The sequence below is a fragment of the Heterodontus francisci genome, chromosome 30 (assembly GCF_036365525.1).
Source record: "Heterodontus francisci isolate sHetFra1 chromosome 30, sHetFra1.hap1, whole genome shotgun sequence".
NCBI lineage: Eukaryota > Metazoa > Chordata > Chondrichthyes > Heterodontiformes > Heterodontidae > Heterodontus > Heterodontus francisci.
The window spans coordinates 33,579,227-33,594,252 of NC_090400.1; the positions used below are offsets into that span (position 1 = coordinate 33,579,227).

Below are 15,026 nucleotides of genomic sequence, written 5' to 3' on the forward strand. Positions count from 1 at the left end.
CACTACCATACAGTGAAAATTTACAACTTCACAATGAAAGTCTGAAATGAAATGATGTCTGTTAATTCTACAATAATATCCATTAGATTATAGTTAGTTAAAAAGTGTATTATGTATATTGCCTGACTTTGCACCTGCCTCAGCTCATCTGCTGCTGAAACCTTCATTCATGCCTTTGTTACCTCTAGACTTGACTATTCGAACGCACTCCTGGCTGGCCTCCCACATTCTACCTCTGTAAACTTGAGGTCATCCAAAAACTCTGATGTTTGAGTCTTAACTCGCAGTAAGTCCCGTTCATCAATCACCCCTGTGCTCACTGACCTACTTTGACTCCCATCCTTGCTTTCAAATCCCTCAATGACCTTGCCCCACACTATCTCTGTAATCTTCTCCATCCCCACAACCCTCCAAGATATCTGCGCTCATCTAATTCTGGCCTCTTGGTGGCCACACCTTCAGTTGCATAGGCTCTAACTCTGGAATTCCCTCCCTGCACCTCTCCGCCTCTCTACTTCACTTTCCTACTTTAAGACATGCCTTAAAACCTACCTCTTTGACCAAGTTTTTGATCATCTGACTTAATATCTCCTTTTGTAGCTTGGTGTCATACTTTGTTTTTTAATGCTCCTGTGAAGCACCTTGGAATGTTTTATTACATTAAAGGCTCTATATAAACATAAGTTGTTGTTGTCAATTCAAAGGAAAAAAGACTTCAGAGGTGAGATATTAACTTCAAAGGTTGAAATTAAAATGTAACCAAGTCATTTTTAAAAGCTGAACTTAACTAAAAACAACACAAAAGCCTTTTGTTGTATTCTTTGGTCTATTTATTGTGTATTTTTGAGAGATGAAAACATTTTCCATCAAACAATTCTGAAAATATCTATTCAATTTAGATCAACCCTTGAGTTTTGCTACAAAAAAGCTTTCTTGTACTGATAATAATGATTACCAGTCAGCCTTTACACTCTGGACTACATTCTACCAGGATTTGTGCTTGTAACATGGGGCAACAAAGTGCACTAAACTCTGTTCAAAGTGCTGTTATCTTATAATCCTATTCAGTTGTAAGCAACATGGAAAGCAAATAGGAAGTATAGGTGTATTCTTTACTAAGAAGACAATTTAAATAAAACTAACGTTCAGGAATGATGTGTATTTTAAGATATTTATAAAAGGTTACAATGCACCATGGGGAAATAGAGAGTAAATGCAAGTTTTTGTTGTTTTACATGGTCACCTGTTCCACACACAGTTAAACTGAATAGCTGTACTGAGGACAATTCAGGAACTATGTGTCACAGAAAGTAGAGCGTGTTGAAATGAACCTTTGGCATAACATATATCTCTTCCTCGAAGGAAGGTTGGCTGATTATTAACAAAGTAGATAATGTGTATTATAGAACAATAACCTGTAGTGCAAGGCTCATTTACAGAAAATATATGATTAAATGCCTAACATCTTAAAGGCATAAGGAAGTTAACACTTCATGCAGAGTGTAATGTTGCGAGCATTACCCTAAATGTGTTATCAACCCACGAAATATTTTCAAACTGGAATGTTTGTTGCTTGTTGTTTTGCAAGTTAGTACAATAATCGCAGCCAAACAAGCTTCATGCACAATAATTGAAATCCATACAAAATTCAGGTTCTTATAAAGCATAAAGAATTAATCTTCAAACTGAGTTCTGCACATTCAACATGGTTTTGTTATTATTAATTGCGCAAGTAGGTAGTATATAAAAGTCCAAATATTTAAATATCATTTTTAACACTTAAGGTTTTGTGATCAAATGTCATATTCTGCACTGTTTTTTTCTTGTATACATTTAGTCAGCTTCAAATACTGAGCATTATAGCACTATAATTAGCCATACATTTTTAATTACAAGGAGTGCAACAATTATTAATGCTGCACAAACACAATGCGCTCAACAGAAATCTCCTGTTAAATTCAATGCAAGTGATCACCATTCTTTCTGATCAATAATTTAATATGGCCCGAGTATTCCAATGGTAGAGTCGGACAAATTGCTGCATTTTCATGTTCAATTACCCTCACAAAAGAACCAGGACCCAAGACCCTGCAGGTGAGATTTAGTGTGTTTTATTTAAGGGAATGAAAGAGACAAAGATGTGGACCATTAATTGGTCAACACTGTGAATTATTTTTTCAGCTTTAATGCAATGTATTATCACCGTCAGAAAGCGTAAAATATTTTAGGCACCAGCAGTTCATAAGGAAGAAAGCAATAAATTAAATTGAATTAGTTTATTGCCACTTTTCAACCCATTTTAAAGACAAGTCATCAATTTACGAGAATGTGTGTACTTTATTAGTCTGCAATTGCAGAGACCACTGGATTGTTTTAAAACTTAATCTTGAAATGTACCAATTGTGATATCTCGTTTGAAGGTTCATTCTAGCATACTTTTCTCCCATTCCCCACCCCCTTTAACTAATAGAGATCAGCGTAGAAATCTCACACCCTTGAGATAACAGTTGCAGCCTCGGATACAGTTTCCTGCTGTCAATTGTCTAGCCTCTTCGAATAATGTTTTAAACTTGCAGGCAGAACATTTTTTTTTTGGGGGGGGGGGGCTGAACCAATATATTAAGAGTGATTTTAATTTCAGACAAGTTCTAACTTTAATTTTTACCTATCAGAAAGGAAGTGGGGCTGATTTTCATGTACTGGTGTCAGTCAGTTCTAAATTGTTAACAACTGGTGCAAATTATATACTAATCATTTATGGTTATAATTAGCAAAGTGCTAACAGCAATGAATTCTCGTGGGTACATTGCTTTGCATAATTATACAATGCTCTCGGTGCAAACTTTAATGGGTAAGGGAGCTGCTAGTGATGGGAATGAGAAATTGCAAAGGGATGATGCCAATTAAAGGTGACATAAATTTCTGAATCTCTTTGGTGAGTCTGAAAAGGTATCTTCACACATTAGAAGCATTTTCTAAGGCTGAAGGGCCACGGGATTAAGAATTTGCAGGTAAATGTGAAGAGATAGGAAATGAAAGGTGCAGTGTGAGACTGTAACCAAATATGGAGCAGACCAGCACTCAAGCTTTGTTTGATGCCTACTGAAATGGAGGTGATTCTGCATGAGGCGGTTGTAGGGACAGTAGTCCTCTATGCCTCTCCATGGAATCATCCCAATAGATCATCGCTGCAGCCTGCCTGCAAGAAGGTGGAGACAAATTTCAACCCTATGTTGCATGGTCGTCTCATTTGTTGTCTCAATAGACAACACAACTTTGCCTGTGGTTCTCTGATCACCCAGATCCTACGAAGACTAGGAATAGATTGTCATCTTGTCACCTAGAGATAGAACTGGCACTGTGGATTGTCTGCCTGTCACACAAACTGCATAATTTTTACTTCCATTTCTAGGATAGTTGGCCGATGCACCGGTTTTATGCCTGATGGCAAGCTGAAATTCTACCCAACAGTTCCTCACAGTCTTTCCTAGGTAGGTATGTCAAAATCTTCAGATGGCATCAGTGGAATCTTGGAAGGACTAACAAATAAGGTTAGTTTTTTAGGAAAACATAGTTGTCTTTGGGAATAGGAGCTTCTGTAAGCATATATCAAAATTTGATTAAAACACACAGCAGTTTGATCAGCATATAAAAGAGCAAAAGGCAGATTCACGTTTGGATGTGATTGGTCATCAGAGCTCAGTTCTAAGGTTTTGATTTAACGAAACTAACTCATACTTACCCCTTTGGCAGCTATTAAAAATGAAAATTGTTTATTTCAAATAACTAAATCAGTGCACCCATAATTGATGTAATCCTACACCTGCTACTGGGCTGCCATGGGCAGGGATATTTGTGTTAGTGTCTGTGAATGTAGAATGTTTGGAATTATACGAGTTCACAAATTAACATGAATCTGGGGTTAGAGTTACTGCTTCTGTAAAGTTGGATTGAAGTCCCTACAACGACTTTCATTTTCTTACCTAAAATATTGGTGATCCTTATTTGTAATTATTTTTGGCTTGGATGACAGAACACAGCAAGGGGTCAAACTGTCAAAAAATGCATCAAATAAAACATTAAAAGTCAATATTTTCTGGAAGTGTCCGAAACACCTATAAGAAAATAAATGGTGTGCCTACATAACAAAAGTGGCTGCAATACAAAAGTAATTAATTGGCTGTGCTGTGTTATGAGATGGCCTGAGGATAAGAAAAATGCTTTATAAAGATGAATTATTTCTTGATTTATGTTTTTTTTGGCCTGTCTTTTGTGAGGTTGTGTCATCTTTTTGGAACATGTTGGTCAGTCCAGTTTTTGTGGTGTTGTGTGCTGGTGGAACTGTTTAGCAATAGTACACGGGTGTTGTGCAGTTCTCTAGTAATGGTGAATGAGGACTGCTGAAGTTAGATTTTGCTTGGTGCTCAATGAAACAAAATTTGAGAGCACTGATTGATGGAAATATTCTTTGTCTCTGCAGCCGGCTTGGACTAGGTGCTTGTGGCTCATGAATAGCACAGATCAGTGCCAATACAAGGAAGCATTGAGCCAACTTTGCAGCCGACACCTTGAACTCAAAGCAACATCTTCCAGCCCTGTAGACATGGGGCTGAACTTTTCGGTGGAAGCAAAGTGCTGTGTCAGAGCCGAAAGTGGGAGCAGGCCCTGCTTCATGGGAGGCAGGACCCTGGTGTGGCATTTTGCCAGTGGCGGCCAATTAACAGGCCGTCACCGGGGCTGCCATCCAATTGAGGACAGTGGCCTGCACCTGATCCACCTGCCCAAGAGCTGTAGGCCCAATCAGAGGGCCGACAGCTCAGCCACCTCAGCAGCACCAGCACTAGCAATAACCAATGCTGAGGCTGCATCACCAAGGAGGGGGCACCTCAATGCCGAGGCATTGTTGAAGACAGGTTAGTTGCTTTGAGGAAGCTGGGGCCAGGTGATAATGCCTTGGGGCAGACATTGCCGCCAGGAGGCCCTCTGTAAGTCACTGAGTGCCCATTAAGGAGAGCCTCCTGGGAACCCACTAGGAGGCCGCTGGAGTTTACTTGGCGGTCTCTCCACATGGCAGTGGGTCCTCTCGATGTGGGCAAAATACCTGCAGGGGTGGGACGTGGCACTTCATTGAGCCATTAAGTGGCTCAATGGGTCTCCCAGATCCTGCTAAGGATCCCACCACTGGCAATATGCCATGGTTCAGGAAGACATTGGGCTCCCCTCCCAACGCCTTCCCTCATCATATTACCAGACCTCCCTCCTCCCAGCCCATCTCCAATGGGCTGGGAAAATTCAGTCCATAATCTAGGGGAGGAGTGCGAAGAAAGAAATATTTCTCAGCCATCAGCTGGAGAAGAAGGGGATTAAATTGATATAATCATAAAGATTTAGTGAGCCAAAATCAAAGAATTGTACAGCACAGAAGGAGGCCACTCAGCCTATCATGCCTGCGCTGGCTTTTTGAAAGCGCTATCCAATTAGTCCCACTCCCTCATTCTTGCCCTATAGTTCTGCAAATATGAAATCCTATTATTTTTCAGATGATGAGCTATTAACTACTTTGCTACCCACTACATTTCTTGTCTCCACATATTCAACCAAGGACTTGGAGTGCTACAATTGTTAATTGAAATCTGTCTTGTATTGTGGATTTCCACTGGAAGTAAGATTCATTGAAGTGACACATTAATCGTGAAACGTTGAATTAAGGAACAGTACAGAATTATTCGCTCCCAGTATTCGATTTAAACCTAGGCCTTTAAAAAGAGGAGCAGTATCTTCAAATTCTAGTGACGGAAAGGTGACAACTAAAATGTGAACCATGCTACATTTATTTTGTATGTGCTATCTGTAGCTTCATTGTAACTTGTCACTTTTTGGAATATTGACAAGCTTCGCCTACAATAGATTTGCTGTCAAAATAAAGTTATTAAAGCCTATGGAAAATTAGCCATCATTATGGCCATCATACTCCAGTACTATATCAAAAGTACTTTATTTCTCCAAAGTAATACTGAATGCAGGACGGGACCCATTCCTTTGTGCAACTTCTTTTAGAATTGGGTCATTTCTGCGATAGAGAGGATAGCTATGTTTAAATACTTCAGACGTTTTCACTTTTGTAGTAATAAAAATTAAACACCACAAAACAGTAAATAATTTGCTTGGCCTGGGTCACTAAAAGTATCAATCATCAAAAATGGATAATTCCCGGTGTTACATCAATTATAAAAAGTCATCCAAAGGTACCTCTGATATTTATCCCAAGTGCTCAGATACACAAATGCATGTAAACATGTACATAAGCCAATATGTAAGCCACAAGATTACCAGGCAAAGTTAGGTATCTGTGAAGAGGCCTAGAGAGAGTTGTTTCCGAAATGAAAAGTGCAAAAGGCCCAACCTTTCCGCCACAGTTGTTTATGTCTGCTCTTAGAGAGAATCTCACTTGTTCTGTGCTGAGTTGCAGAGCAAGATTCTCAATGGACACCTGGCATCAATCACTGAGAATAGATCCTGGGAGTTCATTGGTCAATGTGTGCCAGCGCTCTATTTTCTTGTCCTTGCTCTTCAGACAGTCAAACCAGTGCTTTAAACGTTCACCTTTTGCATTAATTCCAAGCGTCACCCCACCTAAACGGAAAATTTATAATGGTTGTTATCCATTTCTGCGCACTAGAAAATTAACCATTTAAAACGATGCAGCTTTCTTTTTGGCATATAAAGAAAAACAGACTAATTTAATATCTAATGATCAGAAGAGGTAGAAATTAAAAAATATACAGGATTCAAAATCCACATCATTATATTCTTAAAATAAACTACAGTGAAATGATTCCATTCCCCATTTAAGAAATGGATAGAAAATTACACTGCAGTCCACAATGATACAATCATCAAGACATTTTTCCGCTTATGTAATTAATGTTGTGCTTCCATATTTCAGAATGTTTTAGTTTTAACATTTCTTGCATAGGTTTCATCAGCATTGTCCAGTACTTCTGGAGAGCTGTTAATTGTTTATAAATTGTATTGAATTTTATGCAGGTGGTGGGCATTAACTGGGGATTTTCTTGTGCTCCTCTTTATTGGTAACATTCTGGTTGGATCAAAATAGGACAGACTGAAACTGTAGTTGTTAGATTAGGAGGTGCATGTTTATAACATGTATCTCTGTAAATAAGAGTTTATAAAAGTGTGCCAAGATTGGCTCCAGTTCTATCCTTTACCACACAACTTGCTGGAGTAGAACCAGAGATATCTATATATGACAGGAAAGTTACCAATAACCAAAGGAAGCAGTCACTGTTAACTAAGGAGACTAGCGGTAGAAATCTATTTTGTTACCTGGCAGAAAATCTACAAGCTAGAGGCCTGCTACCCGGGCCGGACGCACACAGTAAGTGCTCTGCTGGTAAGTATTAAAAATAAAAAAACTTACCTGAACTGGGAGTCCGGGACAAAACTGAGTCTGCGCAGTGAGCAAGTGACGTCACTATGATGTCTCGCGCATGCGCTGCAGTTTCTTGCAGGTTCAATGTCAGGAAAGTAAGTAAAGGGATGGTCGGGTTGGGTTCGGGTTGGGCCGACTAGTGGCGGGTTCGGGCCGGGCCGGGTCGGGCTCGGGCCCACTGTGGTTCGGTCAGGTTCGGGTTCTTTTTCCCGACCTAAAGCAGGCCTCTACTACAAGCTACCTGTACAAAAAGCAAGTATGACAAGGATCCAAATCAGTGTACTAACGGCATTAGACACACAAATACGGCATTTAGGCCAGGATTTTACTGACATGCCGTGGGTCCCAATGTTACGACCAGATGGAGCTCCTGAGTTCCTGCGGGCGAATGGTGTAACTGCTCAGGCAATTTTACCAACGGCAGCCAATTAAAAGGCTGTCACTGGGACTGCTGTCCAATTAATGACGGCGACCTGCCTCTCTGCAGCCTCGGCAATGCCACCGATAGAGGTGGCCTCTGCTGAGGCTGCAAGATGAAGGAACAGGAACCTCCATGTTGAGGTGCCCTCGAATTGCTGGTAATACAGTCATGGATGTGCTGGGGCCAGGCTGGCAAGCCCTGGCAATCGGAGGGGTGAACCTCCAGCGGCAGCAGCAGGGTTGCAGGGGTGGCCATTGCCACTGGTAGGCTCCTCTGTGGGCCATGGAGCCTCCAGAAAGGAAGGCCTCCCCCGGGAAGCCACTGGGAGGCTGCCTCGGTGTAGCTGGCAGACTCACCACGTGGCGGGGGACTGTTGTGAGGCTCATAAAATCCCAGAGGCCTGGTAAAATGGCCGTCAATAGGCTAACTAATTGGATTAATTGGCTGCCTGCCTCTGGTCGGTGGGGGGCCAAGCTGGTGCCGTTCTGCAGCTGAGAATATCCTCTGGCAGCAGGAACATGTCGGGCTTCCATCCTGATGTCATTTTACCACCCCTCGCACTTTACAGCCTGTCTCCAAAGGGCTGGTAAAATTCCAGCCTCAACTTCGAGGATGGTGTTTATGCAAATCCTGGTGCTCCTTCTCAGTGTTATGGGAAGGGAGGAAAACACTGGAAAGAAAGGGAGCAAAACAAATATCTAAAATATTAACTGTATGTCTGGAGCAGAAACCTTTAAGGGAGAATGGTGATTACAAAACTAAAATAGATGAGTTAATTGGGCATGTGTCTTCAACCCAACATCTTACTTTTTATAAAATTTTACGTTTAAGTTACTAAAATACCAAGTCAAATTCACTTACCAATGAAGTCATTTGATTTTCCGATATCATAATCCCAAACAGTTACTTCCAGAGTTTTTTTCGCCAAATCAGCTTGCTTGATTTCATAGCAAAATTCCTATATTAAAAAGAATATGATATGACTTTCTAATATTGTGGTAATTTATCCTGATTGAAAATTATAGGTATATTCTCATTGTGACCATCAGGTTGATAATCGTGTAGAGCAACTCATCCCTCCTTTATCAAACCCGTCAATTTTCATCCAAATGGGATTAATGGACTGAAAGTCAGACAAGAGATTCACCTTGCCAGATATTGTCCAAGTGGTGAATTGAAAATCTAACCCTTAGTCTTCTGTTGACTTGATCATTTGGCCAATGAATATTTAATAACCCTCCAGTTTAAGCTTCTTTAAAATATAAAACTGATGTTTCACATATGATCTCATTGATTTGTTGGAAACATTCAAACTATCTGCTTATCACATCTATGAATTAATACTGGATCCTTTTATCTGCAGTTTGCCAACTATAATTAATATACATTTAAGTACTTATAGAAGGGAAATCAATCAGGCAGTCCAAGAGAATCAGGCAGGTAGTTCAGGAGTCCCCTGGGGTCCCGCTTGCAAATTGGTATTCCATTTTGGAGGCTGATGAGGCTGGTTCCTCCAGAGAGTGTGGACAGAGCCAAGCTTCTGGCACCGCAAGCAGCCTGTCTGCACAGGAAGGGGAAAAGAGAGGAACAGCAATAGTAATAGGGGATTCTATAGTCAGGGGAACAGATAGCCGCTACTGTGGCCATCAACGTGACTCCAGGATGATGTGATGCCTCCCTGGTGCCAGGGTCTGGGATGCCACTGAACGGCTACAGGACATCCTGAAAGGGCAGGGTGATAAGGCAGAGGTTATGGTACATGTTGGTACCAATGATATAGGTAGAAAGAGGGACGAGGTCTTGCATCAAGAATTCAGGGAGTTAGGCAGTAGACTAAAAAGCAGGACCTCTCGGGTTGTAATGTCTGGATTACTCCCATTGCCAAGTGCTAGCGAGTATAGAAATAGGAGAATAGCACAGATGAATGCGTGGCTTAAGAGTTGGTGCAGGAGGGAGGGTTTTAGATTCCTGGACCACTGGGACCATTTCTGGGGAAGGTGGGACCTGTACAAGCGGGACGATCTACATCTGAACCAGAGGGGGACTAACATCCTTGCTGGCAGGTTTGCTAGTGCTGTTGGGAGGAGTTTAAACTAATTTGGCAGGGGGAGGGCAGAATAGGGACACAGCTAAACACAGGAAAGTGAACAAGTCAGAGGGAATACAGCGGAAGTAAGTTTCAAGGGAGTAAGACCAGGATGGAAGGCCTCTACTTTAATGCCAGGAGTATTGCAGGTAAAACGGATGAGTTAAGGGCAATGATTGACACGTGGAATTGTGATATAGTAGCCATCACGGAGACATGGTTGAGGGAGGGACAGGATTGGCAGCTCAATATCCCGGGATATAGAATCTTCAGGCGGGACAGAGGAGGGGGTAAAAGAGGAGGGGGCATTGCAATATTAGTTAAGGAGTCAGTTACTGCAGTAAGGAGAGATGATATCTTGGAGGGGGCATCAAATGAAGCTTTATGGGTAGAGTTTAGGAATAAAAAAAGGACAGCCACATTGCTAGGGGTTTATTATAGACCCCCAGATAGTCAGCGGGAAATTGAGGAGCAAATATGCGCGCAATTTGCAGAGGTGTGTGAAAACAATAGGGTAATTATATTAGGTGATTTCAACTTTCCCAACATTAATTGGGATAGTCATCGTGTTAAGGGCTTAGATGGAGTGGAGTTCTTAAAATGTATACAGGAGAACCTTTTAGCTCAATATGTAGAGGATCCAACAAGGGAGGGTGCAGTGCTGGACCTAATTCTGGGGAATGAAGCCGGACAGGTGGTTGATGTGTTGGTGGGGGAGCATTTTGGTGATAGCAACCACAACATGGTACAATTTAATCTTGTTATGGAGAAAGAAACAGACAAGTTGCAAAAAAAGGTTTTGGATTGGGGGAGAGCGAATTTTAGTAATATAAGGCAGGATCTGGCCAAGGTAGACTGGACAGAGTTACTTGTTGGGAAATCTACAGAAGAGCAGTGGGGGGCATTCAAAAAGGAAATGGGGAGGGTACAGGCCCAACATGTTCCCTCTAGGGTAATAGGTAGGAGCAACAAGCCCAGAGAACCATGGATGACCAGAAACATTCAGGGTACGATGAGAAGGAAAAGAGAGGCTTTTAGCAAATACAAGGAGAACAAATCAATGGAAGCATTAGTGGAGTACAGAAAGTGTAGGATGGAGCTTAAGAAAGCAATTAGTAGAGCAAAGAGGGGATATGAGAAAGCTCTGGCTGGTAAAAGTAGGGAAAATCCCAAGATATTCTATAAGTATATCAATGAGAAGAGGATAACCAGGGAAAGAGTAGGACCCATTAGGGACCAAGGGGGAAATTTGTGGGTGGAGCCAGAGGACATTGGTAGGGTGTTGAACAAATACTTCACATCTGTCTTCACCCAAGAGAAAGAGGATGTAGATATGGAACTTAGAGGGAGAGACTGTGAGGTTCTTGAACAAATTGTCATAGGGAGTGACAAGGTATTGGAGGTTTTGGAAGGCTTAAAAGTGGACAAATCTCCAGATCAGGACAATTTGTGTCCCAGGATGCTGTGGGAGGCGAGGGTGGAGATTGCAGGGGCTCTGACTCTAATTTTTAATTCCTCTCTGGCCACGGGGGAGGTACCAGAGGACTGGAGAACAGCTAATGTGCTCCCACTATTTAAGAAAGGTTGTAGAGGTAAGCCAGGGAACAACAGACCAGTGAGTCTCCTGTCAGTGGTAGGGAAACTATTGGAGAAAATTCTGAAGGAGAGAATCTATCACCACTTGGAGAGGCAAAATTTGATTAGGAATAGTCAGCATGGCTTTGTCAGAGGGAGGTCATGCCTAACAAATTTGATTGAATTTTTTGTGCATCTGACCAGGTGTGTGGATGAGAGTAGTGCAGTTGAAATAGTTTACATGGATTTCAGCAAAGCCTTTGACAAGGTCCCACATGGGAGACTTATCAAGAAAGCAAATGCACATGGGATACAAGGTAACTTGATAAGGTGGATTCAAAATTGGCTTAGCTGTAGGAGACAGAGAGTGATGACAGACGGCTGTTTTAGTGACTGGAAGCCAGTGTCCAGTGGCGTACCACAGGGATCTGTGCTGGCTCCCCTATTGTTTGTCATTTATATAAACGACATAGATGACTATGTGGGGGGGTAGGATCAGTAAGTTCGTGGATGACACAAAGATTGGCCGAGTGGTTAACAGTGAGGTGGAGTGTCTTGGGTTACAGGAAGATATAGATGAGATGGTCAAATGGGCAGAAAAGTGGCAGATGGAATTTAACCCTGAAAAGTGTGAGGTGATACACTTTGGAAGGAGTAATGTGACACGGAAGTTTTCAATGAATGGCCTGACACTGGTAAGTTCCAAGGAACAAAGGGACCTTGGTGTGTTTGTCCATCGATCTCTGAAGGCAGAAGGGCAGGTTAATAGGGTGGTGAAAAAGGCATATGGGACACTTGTCTTTATCAATCGAGGCATAGATTACAAAAGCAGGGAGGTCATGTTGGAGTTGTACAGAACTTTGGTAAGGCCACAGCCGGAGTACTGTGTGCAATTCTGGTCACCACATTATAGGAAGGATGTGATTGCATTGGAGGGGGTGCAGAGGCGATTCACCAGGATGTTGCCTGGGATGGAACATTTAAGCTATGAAGAGAGGTTGGATAGCCTTGGGTTGTTTTCGCTGGAGCAGAGAAGACTGAGGGATGACCTGATCGAGGCGTACAAGATTATGAGGGGCATGGACAGGGTGGATAGGGAGAAGCCGTTCCCCTTAGTTGAAGGGTCAGTTACGAGGGGTCATAAGTTTAAGGTGCGGGGCGGGAGGTTTAAGGGGGATTTGAGGAAGAACCTTTTTACCCAGAGGGCGGTGATGGTCTGGAATGCCCTGCCTGGGAGTGTGGTCGAGGCAGGTTGCCTCACATCCTTTAAAAAGTACCTGGATGAGCACATGGCACGTCATAACATTCAAGGCTATGGGCCAAGTGCTGGCAAATGGGATTAGGTAGACAGGTCAGGTGTTTTAATGCATCGGTGCAGACTCGATGGGCCGAAGGGCCTCTTCTGCACTGTATTATTCTGTGACTCTGTGATTCTGTGAATCATAAGAACTTGCAATTAAAGAGCAGGTCGTGCAATGGACTCTATAGCCTCCGATAGTGAAACCCTGATTTACAGATACAACATTCTTATCCTTTTGGTGGGGTCCCGTCGGGTAGCAGGCCTTTACCCTACTTCGTGTCTTACTGCACATAATGGACAGTTCGTTTAGGAAACATTGCACTTGGTGTAGCAGCATGACTGTACTCCAATGCATTGTGACACTGCTTTGTTACTCTTGGTGCAGCTTTCTAGAAGTTGCTTGCTTTAAGCTAAACATACCATTATTTGGATTTATTTAAAAGAAGCTGTATTAATACCTCATTAAATTCTGGATTAAGGGTTTTCTTTTTGACAGCTGTCTTATGCTTTGATTTCTTGTCCGCATCTGGCTTCAAATATCTGGAAGAAATACATGTTTAAAAATTAAGTGGTAGGTGCAGTGTTGTCAAGTCCAATGATACTTCAAAGAAGAGCAAAAAAATTCTACTGGTGTCCTGACCAACCTTCATCCCTCAACTGTTATCATCAAAAACTGTCATTCTCCTTTTCCTAATTCCCATTCTCTGCCTGCCTCCATACTTTTGGTTGATATTTAATTTCTCCCCTCCTTCTGGTTTACATTTGTATTTTTCCCTTTCATCTGGTTTACACACTGAATTTTTACTACCTGGTCTGGGGGTGAGGTCAGTGGCCTGGAGGATAGGAGGCCTTGTGGTGGTGGTGGTGGGGGGGTGGGGGGGCGGTGTTTGAGGGGAGTGACAGTCCTCGTGGTGGAATTGGAGGTTTCGGCGGGAAGTTGGTGGTGAGGTGCCTGATTGCAGATGCTACTCAGACAAGCATCTAGATGCAGGAGGTAGGTGTAAAGGCACTCACCTCCTGGTCCCCCCACCCAACCTCACCCCACTAAGTCCTTGATGAAGCTGCCAGGTCTTCCAAAGCTCGGGGAACCCAGTCAGAGTTAAAACTTAGAAACTGAATGACAATGAAGCTCCGGTCCTCATTATTATATTTAAAGTTCCAACTTGCTTCCTTGGAGTAGGTTGGCCATGCACCCATCTTTCAGCCCCAGTTAAAGCCAGAAGTGGTTGGGTTGGTATCAGGAAACACATTTTTCTGACTTTAAACCCCAACTGACCCACACCCTCCATTTTTTTTTAAGGTTAAATTTCCTCCCAAAATCTCTCAAAATGGCTTCTGGAAAAGAAGGTGCAGTCTTACCCACCTGATTAAATATTTGTGTAGGGACCGTCACTAGTGGAGACCCGCATTGGTATGAGGACTGTTGCTTTTCACAAGATTTATTAATGATCTGAATGAAGGCACTAGGTGAACAGTTCGTGAAAGTTTGTGACACAAAACTTGGAAGGGTTGTGAACTGTAAGGAGGATAGTGATGGACTTCAAGAGGAAATAGGCTGGTAGAATGGGCGGACACGTGGCAGATGATATTTAATGCAGAGAAGTGTGAAGTGATTCATTTTGATAGGAAGAAGAAGGAAAGGCAATATAAAATAAAGGATACAATTCTAAAGGGGGTGCAGGAGCAGAGGGACCTGGGTGTATATGTGCACAAATCATTAATGATTGCAGGGCAGATTGAGACAGTGGTTAATAAAGCATATGGGATCCTGGGCTTTATAAATAGAGGCAGAGTACAGAAGCAGGGAAGTTATAAAGAACCTTTTTAAAACACTGGTTCGGCCTCAGCTGGAGTATTGTGTCCAGTTCTGGGCACCATACTTTCGGAAGGATGTGAAGGCATTGGAGAGGGTGCAAAAAAGATTTACAAGAATTGGTTCTGGTGATGAGAGACTTCATTATGTGGATAGATTGCAAGGCTGAGGCTGTTCTCCTTAGAGAAGAGAAAGTTGAAAGGAGGTTTGATTGAGGTGTTCAAAATCATGAGGGCTCTAGACAGAGTAGATAGGGAGAAACTGTTTCCATTGGCGGAAGGTTTAGGAACCAGAGGTGATGTGAGGAAAAACCTTTTTATGCAGTGAGTGGTTAAGATCTGGAATGCACTGCCTGTGAGTGTGGTGGCGGTAGATTCA

General features: G+C 42.3%; 1 protein-coding gene across 1 annotated transcript in view; it reads right to left on the minus strand.

Moving 5' to 3' along the window:
- Positions 1-6,413: 6,413 nt before the first annotated feature.
- Positions 6,414-15,026, minus strand: part of LOC137346498 (double C2-like domain-containing protein beta) — a 273,543-nt gene continuing 264,930 nt past the window's right edge. The window contains exons 7-9 of the mRNA XM_068009961.1: positions 13,294-13,375; positions 8,736-8,832; positions 6,414-6,633 (exon numbers count right to left, since the gene is read on the minus strand). Coding sequence (XP_067866062.1) covers positions 6,497-6,633; positions 8,736-8,832; positions 13,294-13,375 — 316 coding nt within the window. The 3' untranslated portion in view covers positions 6,414-6,496. The remainder of the gene's footprint in view (positions 6,634-8,735; positions 8,833-13,293; positions 13,376-15,026) is intronic.